General features: G+C 39.2%; 1 protein-coding gene and 1 pseudogene across 5 annotated transcripts in view; one reads left to right on the top strand and one right to left on the bottom strand.

Annotated features, from left to right (window-relative positions):
- DNAJC12 (DnaJ heat shock protein family (Hsp40) member C12) overlaps positions 1–10,529 on the top strand; it is a 70,751-nt gene extending 60,222 nt beyond the window's left edge. For all 4 annotated transcript variants that reach the window (XM_081075349.1, XM_081075350.1, XM_081075351.1 and 1 more), the window contains exons 5-6: positions 3,269–3,473; positions 7,751–10,529. In XM_081075349.1, the coding sequence (XP_080931475.1) occupies positions 3,269–3,473; positions 7,751–7,845 (300 nt within the window). In that variant the 3' untranslated portion in view covers positions 7,846–10,529. The remainder of the gene's footprint in view (positions 1–3,268; positions 3,474–7,750) is intronic.
- Positions 10,530–12,375: 1,846 nt separating this feature from the next.
- Positions 12,376–13,286, bottom strand: LOC308508048 (small ribosomal subunit protein uS2-like; annotated as a pseudogene). Its single transcript has one exon. The product of its transcript is annotated as a small ribosomal subunit protein uS2-like (transcript).
- Positions 13,287–24,917: the final 11,631 nt, after the last annotated feature.

The raw sequence follows: 24,917 nt of genomic DNA, 5'->3' as shown, positions 1-24,917 counted from the left end.
AATATATGGTGATGGAAGGAGAACTGACTCTGGGTGGTGAACACACAATGGGATTTATAGACGATGTAATACAGAATTGTACACCTGAAATCTATGTAAATTTACTAACAATTGTCACCCCAATAAAATTAATTAAAAAAAAACAAAAAAACAAAAAAACTTGCTTCTTAAGATGGCAGGTCAGTCATGTCAAGAACTAGAAACCATTTGCCTAACATACATACATAATCTTGTCATAGAAACTTTAGAAAACACCAAAAAAAACCCCCCAAAAATCCTGTACACGATGTATTTACGAGTATAATTCTGCCATGAAAGATAATCACATTAACATTTTTGTGCTTTTCCTTCCAGTGTTCTCCCCCCTTCATTTGTTAGTATGAGAGCCAATTACATTGAATGGTGGCAGTAATTGCTTTATGGGGTGATTCTTGGCTCTTGGGGTGAATGGGTTGATCATGTTTGGAGAAAGAGAGGGTGATACTCCTTTGCAGTTGGAAAGAGAAAATTTGAAGGTGGGAAGAAGTGACTTCTCTGGTTGGATTAAGGCAGACAACTTGAATATACTTATGGTTTTAGGGTCAGTACAAGGCCATATTACTCTACACAGTTTGTCTATATGTCTATATTTTATGTATATGTATCTTCATATAAATTTATACATCTATATTTGACTATATCTACCTTTTAATATAGTTGAGGTAATGCTATTTATGACCATTGTGGCTATTATTCATTAACACCATGTTATTGCCACTTCCTAATTTTCTTAAAAAATTGTGATGAACAGATTTATTTAAAAGATTGCAAGAAGGCATACCCTTTGCATGTTCCCTTTCTTCTTGGTAAGATGCTTCTCCTGGCTTCTGCTGTGAGGCCAGTGTTAGCGCTACTGAGACAGGTGGTAAGAAGTTGTGGTGTCTTTCTAAGCTCTTTAGGATGCTGATTTCTGATGAACACCCCCCACCCCCACCTGGCTACGGGTTGCTTGGATGAGACAACTTGGTCATGTACACAAGTAATATTTGGCTATCACCTCCCTATGTTGTTTTGTTCAAAACTGGTAAATAAAGTGGTGCTCTCAGGCAGAAGTTGGCAACCCCCGTATTTCAAGATAGTTCAGAATTTTCAGAGAAGTGCACTATAGATGAAAAGCGATGCCCCTTGCATCATAGGGCATGTGTGTAGTAATGGCAGCGGCCCCTTTGGTGGTTCTGGCACAGTTTTTATATGTCACAACTTCTGAGCTTATTTCAATAAGCATGAGACTTCAGAAAATCAGTGTTTTGGTTTAGTTGCTTTGCTTTGCTTTTTCTCTTTGTTTTTTCTTTTTGGCAGCATGAGAAAGTAATATCCTGGATATCAGAAAAAATAAACAGGTTGTATTTATTATTTTGGTGGATGCCAGGGCTAACTATTCTAAGTGCAATATTCTTGACACAGCAAACTCTCAATCTCTGTTTCTCACTCTGTATTCATCTATTCTCCCTCCCATTCATTTACCCATCTATCCAATTTTAAACACTTTTATAGGAAATACATATACAGGACACAAAATGGAAAAGGTACAGGGGGTCTATGGAGAAAAATACCTCTGTCTCTTATCTTTGTTCCTCAGTCCCATGGACCTAATAAGACTATTCCATTTTGAAGACCCATTTTTGATCTTCCCCTTACTCTGTGCCCCACCATAAATAGCCAGGGTTACGCTGGCAAAATCACACAATTAAATCACTGGGCAAAGGATTCCCACCAGCATATTCAACACAATTCAAGGATATCCAGTTTCTAGAGAGGGTTTCCAATGGTTTCGTACTTTGGGTATGTCTAAAAATATAAAAGTTATACCAGAAGTCAAAGGGCAATGCCCAACACTGTTGATTTATGATCCCCGATTTTTTAAAGTTACAAATTAAAAATATAGTAAAACGAGCACATCTTTGTTTTAAAGTAATCAAGATAGTACAATAGGATATGTAATAAAAAGTGAGTTCATCCTTATTCCAGACCTCAGTTCTGCCCTCCTCTCCCAGAAAGCCACCATTACAGTTTCTTGTGTTTCCTTCCAGAAAACTTCCATACAGTGTACACATACACATTCATATTATCCTTTGATAAAACATAAATGGAAAGGTATTTAAAAAGTTCTTGTTATTTGAGGATAACTGGATTTGGAAAAGTTCACCTAAAGGGAATCCATTTAAAATTAAGACAAATATTTCATAGTAAATATTGATTGAATTCCTGCTTTGTGCCATTAGTTTTCTTAGAAGATGTATAATCCAAAATTCTAATATTTTTATTGCCAGAATTCTAGTGCCAACTCTGCATTGATCATGGCTGGATGGAAGGTCACAACAGTATTTACAATAGTGACGGTAGTAATAGGTTTACTATCTGGCACGCCTCAAGACACACAGCCTCATTGTTTGTTTTTTGGTGGTAAAATACACATAACATGAAACCCACTATTTTAACCATTTTAAAATGTGCAGTTCAGTGGCATTTAGTACATTCACAATGTTGTCATCCATCATCACTACCTAGTTCCAGAACTTTTTCATCACCCCAAAAGGAAACCCCATACCTGTTAGCTATCACTCCCTATTCCCCTCTCTCTTGGCTCTTGGTAACCACTGATTTGCTTTTTATCTGTATGGATTTGTCTATTCTGGATACGTCATAGAAGTGGAATCATACAATATGTGGCTTTTTCTGTCTGGTTTATTTTATTGAGCACAATGTTTTCAAAGTTTATCCACGTTGTCCACATTTGTTCCTTTTTATGGTCAAATAGTATTCCATTGTATGGATAGACCTCATTTTTGTTTATCCATTTATGAGTTGATGGACATTTGGGCTGTTTCCATCTTTTGGCTTTTTGTAAATGAATATCCATTCATGTATAAGTTTTTTTTTTTGAACACTTGTTTTCAGTTCTTTTGGGTATATACCTAAGAATGGAATTACTCGGTCATATGGTAATTCTGTGTTCAACTTTCTGAGGAAACATCTACTTCTTTGAACCTCTCTGATGCTGGTCCCTTTGCTCTGTACCATAATACGGATTTCTCTTTATATTGTAAGTCTTCCACATCAGGGAAGATTAATTAATAAATATCTGGATTAATTGATTAATATCTGGTTAATAGTCAAGTCTAACATTCTGATAATTAGCATTATAATAGTAGATCAGGTGTTACCACATATCAAATTTTAGACATAGAAAACTATATTGATTTTATGTGTCTGCTTTTAATTAATATAGTCAATGCACTGGGCTGTCAGAAGTAAAAAAGATCTGATGCTGGAAGAATCTGACCAGACTCATCCCAACAAGGTTGCAAATGAAGAATGGAAAGAGCAAAGAGAAATAAAGAAAGAGGAGCTGGGTTCCACCACAGAGAAAATGGAGCAAAAAGAATTTGAATCCCTGGAGATGTCACTTTCCCCGCAAAATCCAGATTCTTCAAGTAAGTCATGTCACATAGCTTTGCAGAACAGAGAAGGTCTGAGACTTGCCAAATTTGGGGATTGGTTTGGCACCTTAAAAAATACTTCCTTAGCATTAACACAGAAACTAAAAGATCCATTCCTCAGTACATTCCTGGCAAAGGAAACTTTGAGATATTTCTGGGACTGTCTTCCTCTCTACTGAAATAATGCTAGCTAACATTTATTGGGTGTGTACTATGTGCAGGAATGCTTTTACATATGTTATTTTACATCTCTTTTCTCATGTAATATTTATTTTACATATATTTATTTATGTAATCCTCACTAGAAGTTTGTGAGATTGGTACCAATATTATTCTCATTTAACAGATGAGAAACTGAAGCCCAGGGAGGTTGGGTAATTAAGGCTATATAAGCTGGTATGTGGCAGGGCAGAGGTCTGAATTAAGACAGTTTGGCTTCAGAGCCTGTTTCTAAGCCACTACACTGTCTTGAGAAGATTCTTTATCTGTAAATAGCTCTGTAGACACCCCATATCATTTATAGATCCACTGAAGCCAGGTAATAGGGGAGTTAAACTCCTGGCTCCCAAGCTACACATCCTAGCTCTACTACTTATTATCTGTATTACCTGGTCAAAGTTAACTTCTCTAGACCTCAGTTTCCTCATCTACAAAATAGAGATCATCATGGTACTTTCTCAGTGACTTATCATGAGGATTAAATGAGGAGATCCATGCAAAATTGCTTAGCACAGTGATTTGCTTATAGCCGGCCCTCCGCGAATGTGAACGCTGTTATTTCTGTTGGTCTTTCTAGATGGCCCACTGTGGTTGTCTTGTATAGATAGATGTGTTATGTACACAGACTGTAATTGTCCTTCAAATTTTTACTTGATTTTCAGGGTGGTGATACAACACCCATTAGATTCTAGCCTTGAGGCAGAAGGTTCCTGAACATCTTTGAATACTTAGTTAATAAAACATAGTTAGATAGTTTGTGGTGAATTAGTCTTTCTAGAAATAGTCACTTCAAATCTTTCTTTGGCGAGAACTCTTAAATGCTCACTACTTTCTGGGAATAAAGATTCTTAGAGTTTGGTTGAGGTGTCTGTGCCGGTCTCCTGAAAGATCTTTTATAGTCTAGACTTTGATTGCATCAGGCTCGTAACTAGAAATGCTTGTAGCCACCTGATCAAAGCGGAAGCCCAAATGTCAGGAACACAGTGTTTTGAGCAAACACACACATACTTGTACAAACAGCCACTCACATGCACACACAGGCAAAAGTGTCGATGTTTCTCCATTCAGCCCTGGAACATTCAGATCTGTCCCTCCCTAACCCTTGGAGCCCTTTAGGACTTTGTTTTGGGTTCAGACTTAATCTGAGTTCACCAGCACTGGGGAAATTGGACACTTCAGAGACTCAGGCATGACGCTGAGGCCCCACTTGAATCTCTTGCATTAGATTCTCTGAAATTTTCTTTTTCTTTAAAAAAAGTTATCTAGCTATTTAAAAAAAAACCCCAAATAATGAGCTTGTCATTAAAAACTTCAAAGAATCATATATAAACAATAACTTAGTGTCTTTCCCAGTCTGCCATCCTTCTCTGCTTCTACTTCTTGAAGTAACCAATGCAGATGCCTAAGTGTGTCTCCTTCCACACAGTTCTCTATGCTAATACAAGTGTTTATAAGTACAGTGTACGTTCACTTATGAGAGCTTTAAAATGAAAGAACAGGTATACTAAGCACATTCTTGTATGTTACGCAGTGGCTAAGAGCACAGATTCTGCAACTAGATCCCAGCATTTCCATTGATGAGTTATGTGACCTTGGGCAAGCGAGCAGAGATGAAACAAGGGGTTCTATGCAAAGTAACCTCACAGGATGATCTGATCATAAATTTCTACTTGGGCAGGTCATGGTGGATAGTCACAGCCCAGGCCTATGACTTCTTTAGTAAAAGGATTATCTGCTTTAAGCAAGCCCTATTCATTGTTCCTGTGCATCTGGGTTAACACACCTTTGAAATGCCTCTTTCCAGACCCCTCCTTCTAAAGCGTGACTGCCATTGAGAAAGCATATAATCTTAACCTGTAACCTTATCCCTGCCTTGCTTTCTCCCACCTTCATGTAATCTTCCGATACTTCCCTCCTTAATCGCAAGTGCTGCGTAAAAGAAACTGCAAATTTATCCTTGGAAGCATTTTTCTCATTGTGTTGTGATCTTGCTTCCGTATTCTGTTTAACTCAAATAATTAAAAAAAAAATTCTCTACGGGTTTGGACATTCTTATGTTGACACGAGTTAACTTCTCTGTATCTGAGTTTTCTTATCTATATATATGATGGTTAAAATATTAATGTCTACACCATAAGATTTTTCTTTTCTTTTTTTTTTTTTAAGGAATAAATAACAAATGCTTTGTGGCTTCTCACATAACTTTCCAGCATATTTGTTAATTTCCTCAACTAGGGCTTGATACTGACTGTGGGGTTTGCCGTTTGATGCCTCTTCTGTGATAAGCAGCCATCAGACAGTCCCCATCATCTTCTGATTCTTCATTGCAATCAGTAAAATATGGGCACAGCATCTGAAAACCGGTGTGCAAGACCATCTCACTTTTACTCTCTTTCTGTTTAAATATGCAATAAATATGGCTTCTGATAAACACAATTTTAGAATCAAATAGTTTTGTATAACATCCTGGAGTGAAACCAACAACAAAAGTCAAATGTAGCAGATACTGTTGATTTGGAGTCAGTCCTGTCCTCGGGGCATCTACCTGCCCAAGCATCGCCGATTCTATGGCTTCTCTTAGCCACTTGCATTCAAACTCTTGTCTGGGGGTCTGTTTCTAGGGGAACTCAAACTAGAAGACACCTTTTTCAAACTACAAAATAACACTTGTTTAATGTAGAGATGTGAGAAAATATGGTCAAGCAAAAGGAAGAAAATGCAACTTGTCATCTTACCACCTAGAGAACATATCTATTACTGATGTTTTGGTATATTTTTGTATATGTTAGTATACCTAAAACTAAAAGATCATACTGTACATATTTTGTGTGTGTGTTTCAATTACAGGTTTTCCCCAAATGGAAATTCTTTAGGATTGTTTTCTTTAATAATTCTAAAGAAAGTGCAAACAGATCTTGTTTTTCTGATATAATCACTGTCAACTATTCTGTGTACATATTTTCCTGACTAGATATTTAGGTAATATTTTAAAATATCAATAGAAGCATAATTTTATGTATTATTCAGGAAACTGCTTTGTCATGAGCAGTATTATAAACAAACCAAAAAAACGACACAGGGCATACTTGTTCATTATAGAAAAATAAGAAAAGACAGATAAACAAAAAAATGGGTATAAGAAATGAAAATCACATCTATTCTAACTATCCAGGGATAACTACTGCTAACATTTAGGGATTATTTCTTGTAGACTTTTAAAATATCTTACATAAATACTCATGTAAATAAAGAATTTAAGAATGAAATCATAGTGTCTAAACTGTTTTCTAACTACCTGTCACTTAGCAATATGTTAATGAGCATTTTTCTGTGACTGTAAATATTAAAAATTGTTAATGACTATATCAAAGCCTTTTCACCAACTTTCTGTTGTTGAAGATTTAGAATGTTTCTTGATTTTTAAAAACATATATAAATGGTATCATGATAAACTTCCTGATCATTAAACCCTTGAGCACATCCATGATTATTTCCTTAAGATAAATTTCTTAAAGTAGAATTATTGGGTTAGAAGTTATACATTTTAATGAGTTTGATAAATATTGCCAAGTTGCCTGCCAGAAGAGTTTTGCCAGTTTACGCTTCCTCTAGTAGAGAAGGAAAATGACCTTTCCTCTAATTTTCAGCAGTTGTTTTTAGAATAAAAAATAAATCTTACTATCATGGAATAAATTATTTGTATTTCCAGGGATCTTTTACCATTGACCATTTTTTTTTTGGCAGCTGTTTGAAAGTCTTCCAGTTTCTTTGCAGGTGAATCATCAAAATTCCCACTGGAGGCATCTATAAATATCCTTTTATTATTAAGTTTAAGCATGTGAGGTCCTCTCATCCATGTAAACTAATTCCTGTTCGTAAGAATTCAAAGTCTGCTTGTTAATCAGTTTCTGTAAGATGTTAATAATTCATACCAAAGACTTACCCTTACGTTTTACTTATTGCAGTGAAATCTTATCACCAAGCTGTTTTACTATTATAAGCTTGACTTCTTTTTTCCTACCTCTGATTTTAAAATCTCCTCTCCTCTAAAGGTTTTTCAGACATGAACTGTTGGCACCTTCGTTTCCGCTGGTCTGGGGATGCTCCTTCAGAAATCCTGAGGAAATTCAGAAACTATGAAATATGAAATATTCCTGATCCGTAGAAGAGAGAATGAGCAAGCAAGACCACTTTCTGTGCTGCCAACATTCAGTCTTTGTTGAAACCTTAAAAATGTCATGTTTATATGTCATGTTCGTGAATCGCTCAGTACTGATTGCTTGCTCCATCCTTGAACCCATTCTCACAATGTGTTTTTTAAATGAGAAAAATTTCAGAAGACAAGTTTCTTTCAATATTTGAATAAATTAAGGCTGTTAGATCCAGAGTAAACTGTATTATGTGTGTTTTCCTGTTAATTATGTTATTTCTAGAAATCTATTTAAAAAATCGATCTCTGTATTTAAATATTTCATTGACATATGGTGATCTATCTTTGTTAGTGCTGATGTAAAAGAAATGTTTTCTGACCCTGGACTTAAAATGAAATGTGAAATTACTTGCCTGAACCTCACAGAGTGATAGAAATAGTTTTCCCAAAGTTCACAATGAATTTATAATCCAACTGTATTTTGAAAATAATTTGAATAGGTATGTCGGCTTTAATTTTAATAATTGTAAACTTAAGAGGTTATTATGTATTTGAGGAAATACGTTTTGCCAGATTTCTTTTGTTATACATAGCAAGTGATCAGAAATTTATTTTCTTACAGTCTGAAGGCTGTAAGTCTAAGATCAAGGTATCGGCAAGTTTGGTTTCTTCTGAGGCCTCTTGCCTTGGTTGGCCGATGGCTGGCTGCTTTCTCACTGTGTCCTCACATGGCCTTTCTCTGTGCAGCACATGCCTACTGACTCTTCCTCTTATAAGGACATCAGTCAGAATGGGTTAGGGTCCTGCCCTAACAGCTTCCTTTTAACTTAATCACCCATTTAAAGACCTTATCTACAAATAACGTTACATTCTGAGGTACTGGAAAGTGGGACTCAGTATATGAATTTTGGGGGAACTCAAGTTCATAACATAGACGACAACTTTTTAAAAAAAAAACACAAATGCAATCTTGTGTTGGTTCCCTTGATTTTATTTGAATTTCTACTGTTTAGTCAAATACGAAAGTCAGGCTGTTTAAAGAATTATTTCTATCAATATTTTACCAATGCAATAAAATGTGATTTGGCATTGTTACCATATCTGCAAATTTTACTTCAAAAATAAAAAATGCAATGAAAAAATGAAGCATGTTAAATTAATAAAATGAGGTTTCAACTACAATTGCCTGTCATAATGCCTGCCTGGCCTAGGTAGGCACTCAAATAAATACTAGATTGAATAAGTGAATTTTTAAATCTAAGAATCAGGGTTTTAATTTTTTCCCTCTTTTCTCCCCCCCAGATTGTCTGATTTACAGCACTGATGGCTTTATGACTTGTTGGGGAAAAACATTCCCACTCCCATGGTCCACTCTGCTTTTGTTACAGATGGATTTCTAAATTGTGATAAGACTGAGTGTGCCAGTTCTTTCTTACTTTCCTCTCCCATGAGGCCTGAAGCCTCCAAATAAGAAAGGAGAGAGCTCCACTTGAATGGGCGTTTATGATGGATCACGTTTGTCCCAAGCACTTTGTATACTTGATCCCATATCACTTAATAGGAGACCTTTTATTCTTAAACACTTAAATACTCTCCTGAAGTCAAGGTTCAAAAAGGAGGAGACAGTGCTTTCATAATACAGTTTTTCTCTTTGAATGAAAAATAAAGGGAAAACTGGACTTTTCTTCAATAATTTGTTTGAATTCCCATGTGTCCAACACAATCACAATTGTATGTATGTGTAATCGCACATTTTCAAAGTCATTTATTTTTGGACTTTGGCTCGACTTCAAGACAGAACAAACCGATTATGAAAAGATTAAGTTATACAAAAGATATTATACTCTTAATTCAGCCCAAAATGATGAAGATGATTAATTTCTCTCATATTTGATATTGATTGAATGAATGAATGAGACACATTTCTTGAGAACATTATTATGTGGTAAATATTGTACTAGTATTTGTGTAGGATATAAAAATACTGAAGTCATGTTTATGCTCTCAAGTCATTGATAATTTAGTGAAAGACAGGTTATCTGACTTTCGTATTGTTTAAAAGGAGCATGCTGAATTAGTGTAAGTATGTAATGTGCATAGAACATGCCTGCCACATAGTAAGCACTATGTGTACTGGTTACTATTCTTACTATGTAATTATGTGTTAAGTCTTGTGATAATCAACAGACTTGTGGCCTCTTTCCCTCCTCAATCCCTTTCCACCAATTGTCCATCTCAGAGGCACTGTTTCTTGCATTTCTTTCCATAGATATCCTGTGCATTACACACGTGTTCCTGTTTTCTTTACACAAATGGAGGCTTATTGTTTACACTACTGCACACCTTCCGTTTTATTTAGTTAATCTTGGAGATTTTTCCATTTTGAGTACATAAGTGCTACTTTATTTTTATCTGCTTCATGACATTCCATTGTGTGGATGAACCATAATTTATTTAACTTGTCCTCTATTGATGCTTTTCAAGGTATTTACAGGTTTTTTTTTTCCTAATCACAACACTGTAATGAATAGCTTTATACATACTATTTCTTGTATGCAAAGTATTCCTCTGGTAAATACTTAGTACTGGAATGGATCAGAGTATGTATATACATTTAGAATTCGATTACTGTGTTCTTTTTAAAGATTTTTTAAATTAAAATATAGCTAATATACAATATTAGTTTCAGGTGTACATAGTTATTCAGTAGTACCCACCTGACACTATACACAGTTATTACCATATTATTGATTATATTCCTTATGCTAGAGAAGTGATCACCATGATAAGTCCAGCAACCATCTGACACTGTACCACATTATCACAATATTATTTACTATATTCCACATGCTGTATATTACATCACCAAGACTTACTTGTTTCATACCTGGAACTTTGAACCTTTGTCTTTCCTCACTTTTTAAAATTTTCAATTACAGTTGACATTCAATATTATTTTATGTTAATTTCAGGTGTACAGCATAGTTGTTAGACATTTATATAATTTACAAAGTGATTTCCATGCCTAGTACCCCCCTGGTGTTATACATAGTTATTACCATATTATTGATTATATTCCCTATGCTGTACTTTACATCCCCATGACTCTTTTATAACTACCAGTTTGTACCTCTTAATCCCTTCACCTTTTTCACCCAGTACACCAACCCCCCTCCCATCTATCACCCTGATAGATCTAGTACCTATCTGACACCATACATAGTTATTACAATATTATTCACTATATATCCCTTATGCTATATCCTACATCTCCATAACTACTGTGTAACAACCAATTTGTACTTTTTAATCCCTTTCCCTTTTTTCACCCACAACTCCAGCCCCACTCCCATCTGCAACCATCAAAATGTTCTCTGTATCTATGAGTTTGTTTCTGTTTCGTTTGTTAATTTTGTTCTCTGGATCCCCCATACAAGTGAAATCATTAACATTTGTCTTTCACTGTCTGACTTACTATATTCAGCACAGTACCCTCTGTCCACCGATGTTGTTGCGGATGGCAAGATTTCATTCTTTTTTTATGGCTAATATTCCATTGTGTATATGTACCACCTCTCCTTTATCCAGTCATCCATTGATGAACATTCAGGCTGCCTCCATATCTTGACCATTATAAAGAATGCCGCAATGAACATATAGATGAGCATGTCCCCTTGAAGTAGCATTTTGGTTTTTTTGGGGTAACTACCCAGAAGTAGTATCACTAGGTCCTTCTTTGTCTCTTATTATAGAATTGTTTTAAAGTCTGTCTGGTATAAGTATTGCTACCATAGCTTTTTGTTTGTTTGTTTCCATTTTGAAATATCTTTTTCCATCTCTGCTTTCAGTCTGTGTGTGTCTTTCTGTCTGAAGTGAGTCTCTTGTAGGCAGCATATATAAGGGTCTTGTTTTCTTATCCATTCAGCCCCCCTATCTTTTGGTTGGAGCATTTAATCCATTTACACTGAAAGTAATTTTTGCTAGGTATGTAGTTATTGCCATTTTATTGTTCATATTTTTTATTTTTTGTTTTAAGTCTCTGTAAGATTCCTTGTAATACTGGTTTGGTGATGATGAACTCCTTTAGCTTTTTCTTGTCTGGGAAGCTCTTTATCTGTCCTTCAATTCTAAATGATAGGTTTGCTGGGTAGAGTAATCTTGGTTGTAGATCCTTGCTTTCCATCACTTTGAATATTTCCTGCCAATCCTTTCTGGCCTGCAAAGTTACTGTTGAGAAATCAGCTGTTAGTTTCATGGGAGCTCCCTTGTAGGTAACTAGCTGCTTTTCTCTTGATGCTTTTAAGATTCTCTTGTGGTCTTTAACCTTTGGCATTTTAATTATGATGTGTCTAAGTGTGGGCCTATTTGGGTTCATCTTGTTTGGAAGTCTGCACTTCCTGGGCTTGTATATCTATTTCCTTCGCCATGTTAGGGAAGTTTTCCATCACTATTTTTTTTTTTTTAAGAAACTGTTTATTTTCCATCAACCTTATTTCCATTTTGCGTAAGAGTTTGTGGAAGAACAGCTTAGGACCACTCAGTGGTCGTTCCCACCCATTCAGTGGCCTGAGCAGTGAGGGCTGCAGACCAGTCTTCAGTTGCAAGCTGGGCAAAAAAATGTGTCTAGTCTTCAGCAGGAAACTGCTGAATGGGCACAGCAGGCACCTGCACGCTTTCAGACCAGTCTGCAACCTCAGGCTGAGCAGCAGTGAACTCAGGAGCTGGAGCAGTCCATTCACCCTGAAACTCCTTCTTGGTCACAGCCTTCTCAGCGGCAGCCTGCTCTTCCTTTTCAATTTCTTCAGGGTCTCTGTAGAAGTAGAGATCAGACATGACCTCCCACGTGTGCTCATGGGAGATGGTGCCATGCATGCGCAGGACTTCTCGTGCCAACATCCACCACATCAGACCCACGGAGTGAGCTCCCTTGTTATTGCAATGGATGGCAATGTCCATATAGCGCAGAGGAGAGTCTGTGTTACACAGAATGATGATCGGCAGGTTAACGTAAGACGCTTCTGTGAGAGGCTGGTGGTCAGGCCGGGGATCGGTAACCACCAGGAGTCTCGGCTCCTGGAAGGCTGCCTGGATCTGGTTAGTGAAGGGAGTGAAGTGGCAGGCGATAGGAGTGGCTCCGGTGACAGCAGCAAACTTCAGCACAGCTCGCTGGCCAGTATTTCTGGATGATATGACACTGACATCAGCCTGGTTTTCAATGGCAACAATGGCACAAGCTGGTTGCCATTGTTGGCACCAATGGTACAACCATTCTCCCAGGTTCTCTTCAGATTTATGATGTAGATGCCATCACTTTTCCGTTTGTAGATGTACTGTTTCATCTGGAAGTCAAGGTTGGTGCCACCTAAATGGGTTCCTGCTGCAAGGAATTTGAGGACAGTTTCCTCTTTCATTTGTAGGACATCAAGGGCTCTGGACATTGTGAAGGATTCCCTTTAAGTTACGTGGGAACCGAGTGCAATGGCGTGTGGATCCCTCTCTAGGTAGCGTGGAAAGGTTTTGAATTTCTTGCTCTCTCTCTTCTCCTTCTGGTACCCCTCTAATGCGAATGTTGGTATGCTTGATGTTGTACCAGAGGCCCCTTAAACTCTCCTCATTTTTTTGGATTCTTTTATCTTTTTGCTTTTCTGATTGGGTGTTTTCTACTACGATATCTTCTAAATCACTGATTTGATCCTCTGCTTCATCTAATCTACTTTTGATTCCTTATAATGTATTCTTCATTTCTGTTATTGTATTCTTTATTTCTGACTTTCATTTTTTAATGTTTTCTATCTCCATTTTTGTGTTTTCTATCTCTTTGTTGAAGTTCTCCCTGAGATCATTGAGAATCCTTATAACCAGTGTTTGGAACTCTGTGTCTGGTAGATTGCTTGTCTCCATTTTGTTTAGTTCTTTATCTGGAACTTTGTTCTATTTTTATTTGGGACATGTTTCTTTGTCTCCCCATTTTGGCTGCCTCCCTGTGTTTGTTTGTATGTATTAGGTAGGGCTGCTATGTCTCCCAGTCTTAGTAGTGTCCTTAGTAGGTGTGCTGTAGGGCTCAGTGATGCAGTCTTCTTGGTCACCTGAGCTGCACACTCCAGGTGTGTCCCTTGTATTGGTTGTGTGTGCTTTCTTCTTGTAGTTGAAACTTGGTTGCTGTTTGCACCTCAGTGAGAGGAATTGACCCTTGGGCTCACTGGTTGTGAGGACTGCCCTTGACTACAGTGGAGGAGTTGTGGTGCAGGGGCTGACCCTACAGAGCAGGAGCTGCCTCAGCAAGGCTCCGGTGCCTGCCCAATTTGCCCCTTGGGTTTGTCATCCTTGGAGATGGCTGGGTGATGCTCCAGATTATTTCAAAGCTGGTCACTGGGTATGTCAGCCTGGGGCCAACTTAGAGGGGACCCGTTGCAGGTCAAGTTCAGCCACAGCCTGTGGCCCCACCCAGGGCTATCTAGCTACAAAGCAATCCACAGATGTCTGCTGCCTGTGCTGTGCTTGGAGGTGCCTTGACAGGCCAAGCCACGAATGAAGGCCAGCTGCTGCTAGTGTCAGGATTAAGGCTGCTCAACCAGAGGTATGGGACATGCTCAAGCCAGATGCTGCTTGTTTGAGTTCTGCGAACCTTTGAGAGACCTAGGAATATTTGCAGCATGAGCCAAGGCAGGCGATTTGGATGAAAAAGTCACTGGAAGCAGCTTGGGTGTGCCAGAAAGTTTGGTGGGGTGGGATTTCAGAATCACCAGGGCATGTGAATGAACAGAGGCATTTGCCGGCTTGATGGAGACTCAGATATGGTGGCCACCTGTGTCTGCATGCTGGGAAGGGGGAGGCTCAACAAAGAAACAATAGGTTCCACCAGCTCTGCTTCCGGGAGAAACCTGCTCCTCCAGCCCTCATTCTGAAGCCAGACAACTCAGTTTCCCTCCCCCTTCTTCCCCCCACATCCCTGTAGCCTCTCCAGCAGCTTTCCCAGTGCTGGAGCTCAGAGCAAATGATTCCATCGGTAAGTCCATGTGAGGTTCCTTTAAGAGGAGCGCCTGGGACTCCAGCTGTCCTCACTCAGCCACAATCTCTGCTGGTTTTTACAACCAGAAATTATGGGGACTTCTCTCCCTGGCACTGGAACCTTGGGCTGGGGAGGGGAGTGCTTTTCTGGGGGGTACCTCTGCAACTGAAATATTCCTTCTGATTCCCCCCCCCCTTTTTCTGCCTCCCCCCACCCACTTTGGTTCAAGTTGTTTCTCAGTCTAGTTGTGTAGGACACAGCTCCCTGGCCCATGCTGGTATTATGAGACTTGTACTACCCCCGGCTGAGGCAGTTGGTTGCCAGTCGTCAGTCGGCTGCTCATAGCAGCACACGGTAGCCCGTGACAGCACACAGCTCACTGGTCCATGTGGGAATTGAATCGGCATCCTCAGCATTAGGAGCACTGTGCTCCAACCACCTGAGCCACCAGGCTGGCCACCCTCCTGATTTTTAATGGTCACACATAGGTGTGGGATCAGCCTGTTCTGAGTCTCTGCCCCTCCTTCCAGTCTCAAGATGGCTACTTCAGTACGTCTGTAGGTGTAGGGTTTCAGTTCAACAAGATTTCAGGTGAGTTTCAATGATGATTGTTTTGTTGTTTAGCTGTAATTTTGATGTGGTTGTGAGAGAAGGTAGGCGCAGTGTTTACCTACTCTGCCATCTTGACTGGAATTTCCTGATTACCATATTCTTAAACAATTAACGGATGCAATATGGCAAGTTTCAGAGATCTTAGGGCCATTGAATTAGAAAACCTAGAAAATAGTGCTTGTTCGTTGGGATTCTTGCCCTTAGGTTTCTTTTACTCTAAGCTCAGTTTGAAGCATTGTGCTTATGGAAAAATTTACCTAAGCACCCTCCTTAGGCCCTGTTACCAGGGAGAGCCCATGATATAAAACAATAGTAAAACCAGAGTACACTTTTCTTCTGGTATCTTCCACAGAGACAGGAAAAGAACAGGGCATTTTTTTTTCAGTGTTATGGCTTCTTGCCTTCTGGGTGTCCTGAAATGTAGAAATACAATTCTGAAAGTTTTGCTCTTTTAAGTTAAAGGGCAACTCAATAGAGCAACTCTGGAAAACCAACTCGGTGAATTCTGGTAGAATTCACAATTTCCTAGAATCCCAAATAGTTTTCAGTCCCCAGTGGATGTATCCCAGACTGTCAAAAATATGCTCCTTGATGAACAAATTAGAAATGCAAAAACGACTTTGCAGATATTTCTCGTAAAGAGAGAGCTGGATAAGGGAAAGATAAGATTGTTTTTCTGCTTATGAATTTTCATATCCTTTCTGTGCCCAGACCTGATGGTGGTTACAAGATCAATCACAGCAGCAAGTGTCAATGGCTAATGCAGTTATTGAGAGGGGTCTTTAATTTCCTGGAGGCAAACACCATTACCCGCCACCTCCATATTACAGACAAGGAGATGTCAGGACTACTAGGGAGTCAGTGATGGAAGAAATTATAAAACTGATGCAATTACTGGGAAAATGATAAAATGTCTCACAATGAAAGGCTTCAATTCCCTTCAATTTCAGGTTTTGTGATATGCATCAGTGTGGCTGTGTCTTCAGTATTATTACTTCTTGGCTTGCGGAGTCATTTCACTCTCATTGTGGGAGGATATTTTGCACCGGGCTGTGCATTCTTATCCTTTCTCCTCCCACCTAGGCTGTTTCATTTCTTCCTGTGTTTTTGGTTTGATGATTTATTGTATTAATTACCTGTCAAGAGTGAGTGTTTTCATAGTGGGATCTAGATTAGATCTCTAGAGAACTAGATCTTTCTCTGGATCTAACTTACTGTGGGATTTAGGGAAAGATCACTTGAGCTCTCTGATCCAGTTTTTTCTACTTGAGGCTGTGTATACGAATCGTCCCTTTGTAGAACACAAGCTCTTGGCCCAGGACTAGGTCCAAAGTTGGCCTGTTTAGGAACTCCAACGGGAGCCAGAGTAGTGTGGAAACTGATAAAGAGTGTGTAGTCTAGAAGTAGAAGTGAAGGATTAGTGAGACCGGGAAGGCTGACGAGGATGTGTCTTCTCCATCATTCTTTCTAATAATTCCTCCTTTCTTACTCTTCTTTTAAGTAAAAGTGCAGAGATAGAAAGGGAGAGATTACAGTGTAGATATAATTGTATACACAACTCCAAACACATCAATTATGTTTTTACATTTAGTTGAGTTTGACGCCGTTCTTGATAGCCTCCCACCTTGGAAGACATTGGTGATTTGTCTTCGGAATAGATTAAAGTATATTAAACACACTTATATTTAACATATTAAATATAAATAAATGTTATTAAATACTTTCCAGCTTGTTAGGCCATTAAGGGAGGCTCTAAAACAAGGTCTAATAATAATAATAATAAGAAGAATAAGAATAATAACTCCTACCTTTAACAGTTTCCAAAGCATTTTCTCACAAATCTTGTTTGAACCTCACAACTAACCTCGTTTGCTTGAGGAATTTGTAGCTTTTGCTATATTCTAAAAACAATAATAGAACGGAAAACATTTTATTTTTTTCTTAAAGCATGGTTGAAAACCTTCAACCTTGAAATCACCTGGAGAACATGAAAACCTTGATGCCTGGTCCCACCCCAGAAGTTCTGAGTTAATGAGTCTGGGTGTCCCGTCAGCATTGGAATTTGACAACTCTTGGTTAATTCTAACATGTTCTAAGGTTTAAGACCACAGTGGCTTAAACAAATATAAGTTATAGAGGAAATAGTTAATATCTTGATGGTTTTATCCACACAGAGGGGACTAGAAGTCTCCCTTCCGTGCCACCAGTTATTCAGGGGGTCCCCATGACCCCAGGGGCAGTCCATTTGGGCTCCCAAACAGGTCTGTGAGCTGCAGCCACTGCTCTGCCACCGCTGGGCTCTCTCTGGTTATCTCCAGCTCACTAGGCCACTTGGAGCGCCCCCTGCCTCCTGTGGCTGCTTCCAGGTGCTGAGCAGCTGCCCGCCTGAGGAAAGGCCTTCTCTGCTGCCTGCAGCTTCCATTCTCAGGCTTGTTTTGAAGTTGCCCAGCTGCTGGGATGCTCCCCGGAAGTAAGTGGTTACAGACCCTCGCTGCCCGGCCTGACACCGAGCGCAGGCCAAGCTGTCTCCGACCATCCTTCTCCTCTTGCACCTTGGCCTCTGGTACTCTCCTTTCCTCCCCCCTCCCCACCCGCTGTGGGAAAGGAACACCTGGATAGATGAAGGAGAAAAGGTTCTGGGGTATGTTTGTGCAGAAGGGAGGGTGATGTGTCTAGAAGTTACCTAAAAATGATCAGTTTTAGAAGTTCCATCAGTACACAAACAAAAATGTGGCACTGAAAAATTTAGAAATAAAAGCCGACGTGAAGGTTTACCACATAACTCTTAAAGAGAAACTATTAGTTGTCTGACCTTAGGCAAGTCATTTGCTTTTACCTCTTTGAGCTCATTTTCTCCCTTGTAAAATGAGGAAATGTAAACCTCATTTTACCAGGAAATGAAATGAAACCAGGAAACCTGTGAATTAACACCAGCCTATTCTGGTTTTGAGTCTTCTCTTCTGGTCTAAAGTCAAGAAATCAGTGAGTCTATACATTAGGCAAGGACAAGGAACTGTCAGACAGCCATGGTGACGTCCCCCACAGTGTAATGTGTGCGGTTAAGAGGGGGGCTTTGGAGACAGCACTTGCAGCCAGTGTAACCTTAGGCAAGTTCATTAACCTCCCAGTGCCTCAGTTTCCTCATCAGTAAAATGGGATAGTAATTACTTTAATGTAGGACACAAATATTAACAATAATAGCAATCGGGAAAGAAAATCAGAGTGATTAAAACTATTTTTTTCCCAATACCTTCCCATTCTCTAGAATGGTGCGTCACCCGGGAGCTTGCTACAAATGCAAATTCTTGGACCCCACCCCAGACCTACTGAATCAGAATCTATGAGGGAGAAGGCCAGAAATCTGTTTGGAATCACTCTGGAATCTCCAGGGGATTCTTATTTATGCTAAAGTTTGAGCAGCACCATTCTAGAATCTCACTCCCCAAAATGTGGTCGAAAGTCTGGAATCATCAGCGTCACCTCGGAACTTATTAGACGTACAGAATCTTGTGCTCCACTCTGGATCTGCTAAATTGTAATTTGTGTTTTAACAAAATCCCCAGGTATTTCTATGTACATCAAATCTTGAGAAACACTGCCTTAGAACTGTATCTTTAGTGCAGAAGCCCCTAGCCATATGTGACTATTAAAATTTAAATTAATTAAAAAATGAAATGACATTAGAAATGCAGCTCCTCGATCACTAGCCATATTTCAAGTGCTCAAAAGTCACATGTGGCTAGTGGTTACTGTATTGGACAGTGTAGATTATAGAACATTTCCATCATCTTAGAAAGTTGTATTGGACCATTCAGCTCTAGAATAATTATTAATATAATTTTTCCCCCTCTTTTTGTACTCACAAAGCATCTAGATTGCCTGGGACAAGAGTGGCCATCTCTAATGTTTAAGAGAGCCAAGCAGGTGAAGTGAATGAATGAAGTAGGCCAATAATAAGAGAACCAAGAACCAATTGTAAGTGGCCAGGTATACACAACCTCCATGCTAAGGCAACAATAAGGAGTGCTGGGGACTGTGGTAACTTGAGAAAAGCATGTTCAGACTCAGCCAATGGTTACCATCAAGGAAGCTAGGCCCAGGCTAGGCTAGATAGTTCTGTTTTTGTTTAAGAAGCTAGAAATCTGGATTTTTATGTGATTCTCAAATTTTGATTACTAAGTGAAAATTTAAAAAAATGCTGTGCTGGCCAGAGAAACAAAGATATGTTAAAGTCCCATAACCCCTGGTACCTCTGAACGTGACTTTATTTGGAAATAGTGTTTTTTTTCAGATGAAAATCAAGTTAAGATGAAGTCATTAAGTGGGCCCTAATGTGATTGGTATTTTTATAAGAAGGGCTAAGTTTATATGGTAAACTAATATTTGACAAGGGAGCCAAGAATACTCAATGGGGAAAAAATAGTCTCTTCGATCAATGGTGTTGGGAAAACTGGATAACTATGTAGAAGAATGAAATTGGACCCCTATCTTAAACTATTCACTAAAATTAACTCAAAATGGATTACAGATTTATACATAAGACCTGAAACTGTAAAGCTCCTAGAAAGAAAATATAGGGAAAATGCTCTTTGGATATGATACCAAAAGTATAAGCAATAAAAGCAAAAATTAAAATGTGGGACTACATTAAACTAAACTAAATAATTAAACTAAAATCTACATTAAACTTCCTCCACAAAAGGAACAAGCAACAAAATAAAAACACAACCTATGGAATGGGAGAAAATATTTGCAGATCAACTCCTGATAAGCAGTTAATAGCCAAATTATATAAAGAAATCATACAATTCAATAGCAAAAAAATATAATCTGACTACAATCTGCTTTTGAGTAAGAAGCTAGAAATCTGGGCAGAAGAACTGACTAGACTTTTTTCCAAATAAGACATACAAACGACCAGCAGGTACATAAAAAAGGTACTCCATATTGCTAATCATCAAAACAATGCAAATCAAAATCACAAAGAGATATCATCTCACAACTGTTAGAATGGATATCATAAAAAGGTAAGAAATAACAAGTGTTGGTGAGGATGTAGAAAAAAGGGAATGCTTGTGCATTGCTAGTGAGAATATAAGTTGGTAAACCACAAATAGTATGAGCGTTCCTCAAGAAATTAGAAATAGAACTACCATATGATCCAGCAATCCCTCTTCTAGTATGTATCCAAAGGAAATGAAAATAAGATATTGAAGAGATAACTGCACCATGTTCATTTTCATAACTACTAACATATGGAAACACCCTGAGTATCCATCAACAGATGAATGGATAAAGAAGTTGTGGTGTATATACACATGGAAAATTATTCAAGGCATAAAAATGAAGGAAATCCTGCCATTTGTGACCACATGGATGAAACTCAAGGACATTATTCTAAGGAAAATAAGTCAGACTGGAGACAGACAAATACTGCATGATCTCAGTTATATGTGGAATCCAAAAAAGGTGAACTCATGGAAACAGAGTAGAATGGTGTTTACCAGGAGCCTGGGGGCAGGAAGCAGGAGAGAAGTGGGAAGATGTTGGTCAAAGGGTACAAACTTCCAATTAGAAGATGTATAAGTTCTAAAGATCTAATGTACACATGGTGACTATAGTTAATAATACTATATTATATACTTGAGAGTTACTAAGAGAGTAGATCTTCAATGTTCTCACCACAAAAAAGAAATGGCAGTTATGTGATGTGATGGAGGTGATAGTCAATACCATGGTGGTAATCATTTTGTATATCTCAATAAAGATGGAAAGAAAGAGGAGGGAAATTTGGACAGAGACACAGGGGGCATGGCATATGACTGGCTGAGGCAGAGACGGGTGTAACAGCCACAAGCCAAGGAACTCCTAGGATTAATGGCCATTTGGCCATTGCCAGGAGCTAGGGTGAGGGCAAGGAAGGGTTTTCCTCCTGAGCCTTCAGAGGGAGCATGACCCTGCTGACACCTTGTTCTCTAGAGTGTGGAACTGTGGGCCAGTACATTTTTGTTGGGTCAAGTCACCCAGTTTGTGGTTCTGTTACAGCAGCCCTAGGAAATGAATGCACTCCATAATTAAAAGTTTGTTATTTTAATAAACATGTAGTACTTCCCTTCCTTAAACTCATTCCCCCCCCCCCCTTTCCTCTTCTACCACATTGTAATCTGCAGTATGTGTCCCTTCCCCTGGGCACAATGCTATAAGAAGACTGGCACAGATCTGAAAAGCTAAGAGCGGGAGGTTGTGATGGAGGTAAGGAAGGAGGGCTTCGCAGAAAACTAGACAAATTGTAGACAAATGCATAAGCCACTTCACGAACCTACGCAGCCTCACCAGGCCCTTTGCATGCCCCGAATAAGGCATGCTCCTCAGGCCATTGTTAATTCCTTCTTGGGGTCATAGGACCTAGTTTTTGGTTTTGGCTGTGCCATTTTCTAACGCAGAGATGTTGGGCAAACCGTTAAATACAAAAGACTTGTTTTCTTCTCAGTGGGGTGAGGGGGTTGGGTCACACCAGGAAGCTCTCTTTGCTCACCTTGCACTGGCCGGGTGCTCCTAGGGCCCTGGAACCAGCGCGCACCTACGCCGTGCATCACACCGTCTGGTCGTTGGTTACCGTCTGTCGCTGCCACAGGACTGCGAGCAACTTGGGCAGGGACGGTCTTGTTCACCACTGGGTCCTCTGCCTGAACCCCTGGCCTCACACATAGTCGCTGCTCAATGACGTAGCCTGCCGCAGCAACACTGTATTTATGGTAAATCTACATGAATGCATGGCAAAAATTCTCTTTCAGAGAACTAGAGAAGGAGCCATTTGTCTGCATGGAACTTTTAACTCTTCTCTCCAGACTCTGCCAGGTCCTGCTCTTTCGTATCCTTTTTGGGGATCAGTCCCTGAGAGCACCCCTCCCTGGTACCTAGGGCGTCCACCTCACTGTGCTCTGACATTGGTTATGCATTTCATACAATGCCCCAAACTGTGCTGAGATCAACTCAAGTGCTTGCCCAGGGTAGACGTGTGTGTCAAAAATTTGGTACTTTTTACTGATGAGATTTAAGCCGTAACTGGTTTCCGAGAGGAAGTGATGCAGTACTATGGGTATTTATCTAGGACTTGGAAGAAGGATTTTTCTTTACTAACGGATGACGTCAGAACTGTAGATATGCATGTACAGCAGAAGCCCTGAAGAAAAATGATCCAGGGGAAACACTTCAAAAACATGTGAGTTGGTTTGTGCAGTGAATATGGAATTTACAGAGCTTTCCTTAGGAGTGATTCCATTTCTGGATAAAGGAGAATTTCAAAATGCAAAGTTACCGTGTGAAGAATGTGTAACCTGATATTCAGTGATTTTAGCAGCGTGCTGCTACATCAGAACTTTAGCATTTTGGTCAACTAGTCTTACAAAAAGCCTGGCTCGCTCTTTACAAGGTGATTTTGTAGGTTCTACTCGGACTAAAAATTGATGGAGGTTATGACAAGGAAATGTAAAGATTTTTTTCTCTCCCTGCAATATATTCACATGGTCCCATAAAAAAAGTTCTTCAAATCTATTAGGTTGGTGCAAAAGTAATTGCGGTTTAAAAAGTTTAAAATAATCACAAAAACCGCCATTACTTTTGCACCAACCTAATATACCCTCAAGTCGCCATTCCTCGGATGGCCACACGATGGCAGACTTGGGCTAATAGTAGAGGAAGGGTCCACCCCAAAGCAGTGTAGTTGCTGCACTGGTGCAGAAAGCCTCCAGATCTGGCGGTTTCTTTGCGTCTGCTCCTCTACGGTGTGGTCCGCTCGTATCCTTGTCCACCACAGACATTTCATGAATAAATCCTAGAGGGACCTGAAGAAATCTTAAGCAATCCAGCAATTCTGCAAGTTGCTCAGGCCAGTATGCTGATGTCAGTGCTGCGTGGAAGGAAGAGAAATAACTAGTTCACAAAGGGAATATGTACGTGCCAAGGACCATTTGTTATCTGGAACTCTGTGGTCAGAGGCAGGATTGGTGTGGAAGCTTAGAGGTCCGTTTGGACATTGTGGTTAGGCAAGTGTTCCAACAGGGAAAATGTAATTAAACATCACTAACCTGGTGTTACAAGGAACTAAGTGTCACTAGATGGTAGTAGCCTTTAACAGGGTAGGGACAGGCTGTTTTGTTGGTCACTGTATCCCTTGCATATAAAAGTGTTGAAGCATGTTGACTACCTTCCCCACCCAGTACTGGTGTTATTTGCACGACTTCCTCCACGATGACACTTTTGGAGACCGGGCCCAGAAGGAAGCCTTACTGGACAATACTGCCCTCCTTCCCATTCCCAGCCTCTTTTCTGCTTTCACCTTGAATATTTTCAATATAAATATATTTCTTATCCCAAGGATTAGGGTTTCACAAATTGTAGTCAGTAGACACCTCTGCGTCTCGATCATTAAAAAAAGAAAAGTGTAGATTGCTGAGATCAGCTCAGAGCGATTGAATCAGAATCTCCAGCAGGAAGGTCCAAGGACTGTATTTTTAATAAACTCTCTTCGGTGATTCTTCTAGTATTTGAGGTTGTCTGATATAAAAAGAATCTCCTACAGCTTTGGAGCCTAGAGGGTCAAGGAAGATACTTCCTCAAATTGCCTGTGAGGTAAGGAAAGAGGGAGAAGAAGATAATGGTACTACTACTACTACTACTAGTAGTACTACTACTGATGTCTAGACCATAATAGACACACATTATCTCAGAATCAGTCAGTCAAAACCAGCTACCTCCAATAACTCCCAAAGCAGATGTTAGACCATTATGTTGTCAACAAAGAATGTAACATGAATTAGTTACTGTTGTCATTCAGGCTGCATTTAGTTTTGGACCAGTTATTGTAAATGCTGGGAAAAAAAGGTACTAGGAAAGAAAGGTACTAGGGGAGGAGGTGGATAAATCTTGTGATTTAATAGAGTTACACACTTTCAAAAAAAAAAGTAGCTTGTAAGACCATAAAGACTCAGCTTGAAATTCATTAGCCTCTTTCCTTTGAAATTACTACATTGCCACCATGACGCTCAGCTCTTTTCAGTAAGGATTCCCCCAAGGGTCAATTTCAGCAACAGCTTTCGGGACCAACAACTGATTCAGGAGAAAGTAAAAAACTGAACATCAAATACAACTGGTAAACAAACATATGGTAAGACATAGAAACTCTAATAGTAATCAAAGAAAAGCAAATTAAATTAAAACAAGGAGTGTGCTTACCTATTAAATTAGCCAAAAAAGAAAATGTTACAAGTAATATTACTCAATGTAGATAAAGGTTCCATGACCCCAACCTCCGTATGCCTTACTGGTGGTACATTGGTACAACTTGTTAGCAATGCAATTTAGGAATATGTGTTTAGAAATTGTCCGTGTCTTTTGCTTCAGTATTCCTGTTCTTAGAGAGGTAGATACAAAAGAAATAACACAAAAT

This window comes from Rhinolophus hipposideros (assembly GCF_964194185.1).
Source record: "Rhinolophus hipposideros genome assembly, chromosome: 15".
NCBI classification, from domain to species: Eukaryota; Metazoa; Chordata; class Mammalia; order Chiroptera; family Rhinolophidae; genus Rhinolophus; species Rhinolophus hipposideros.
The sequence above is the reverse complement of the archived record's forward strand: the minus strand, read 5'-3'. Positions and strand labels throughout refer to the sequence as shown.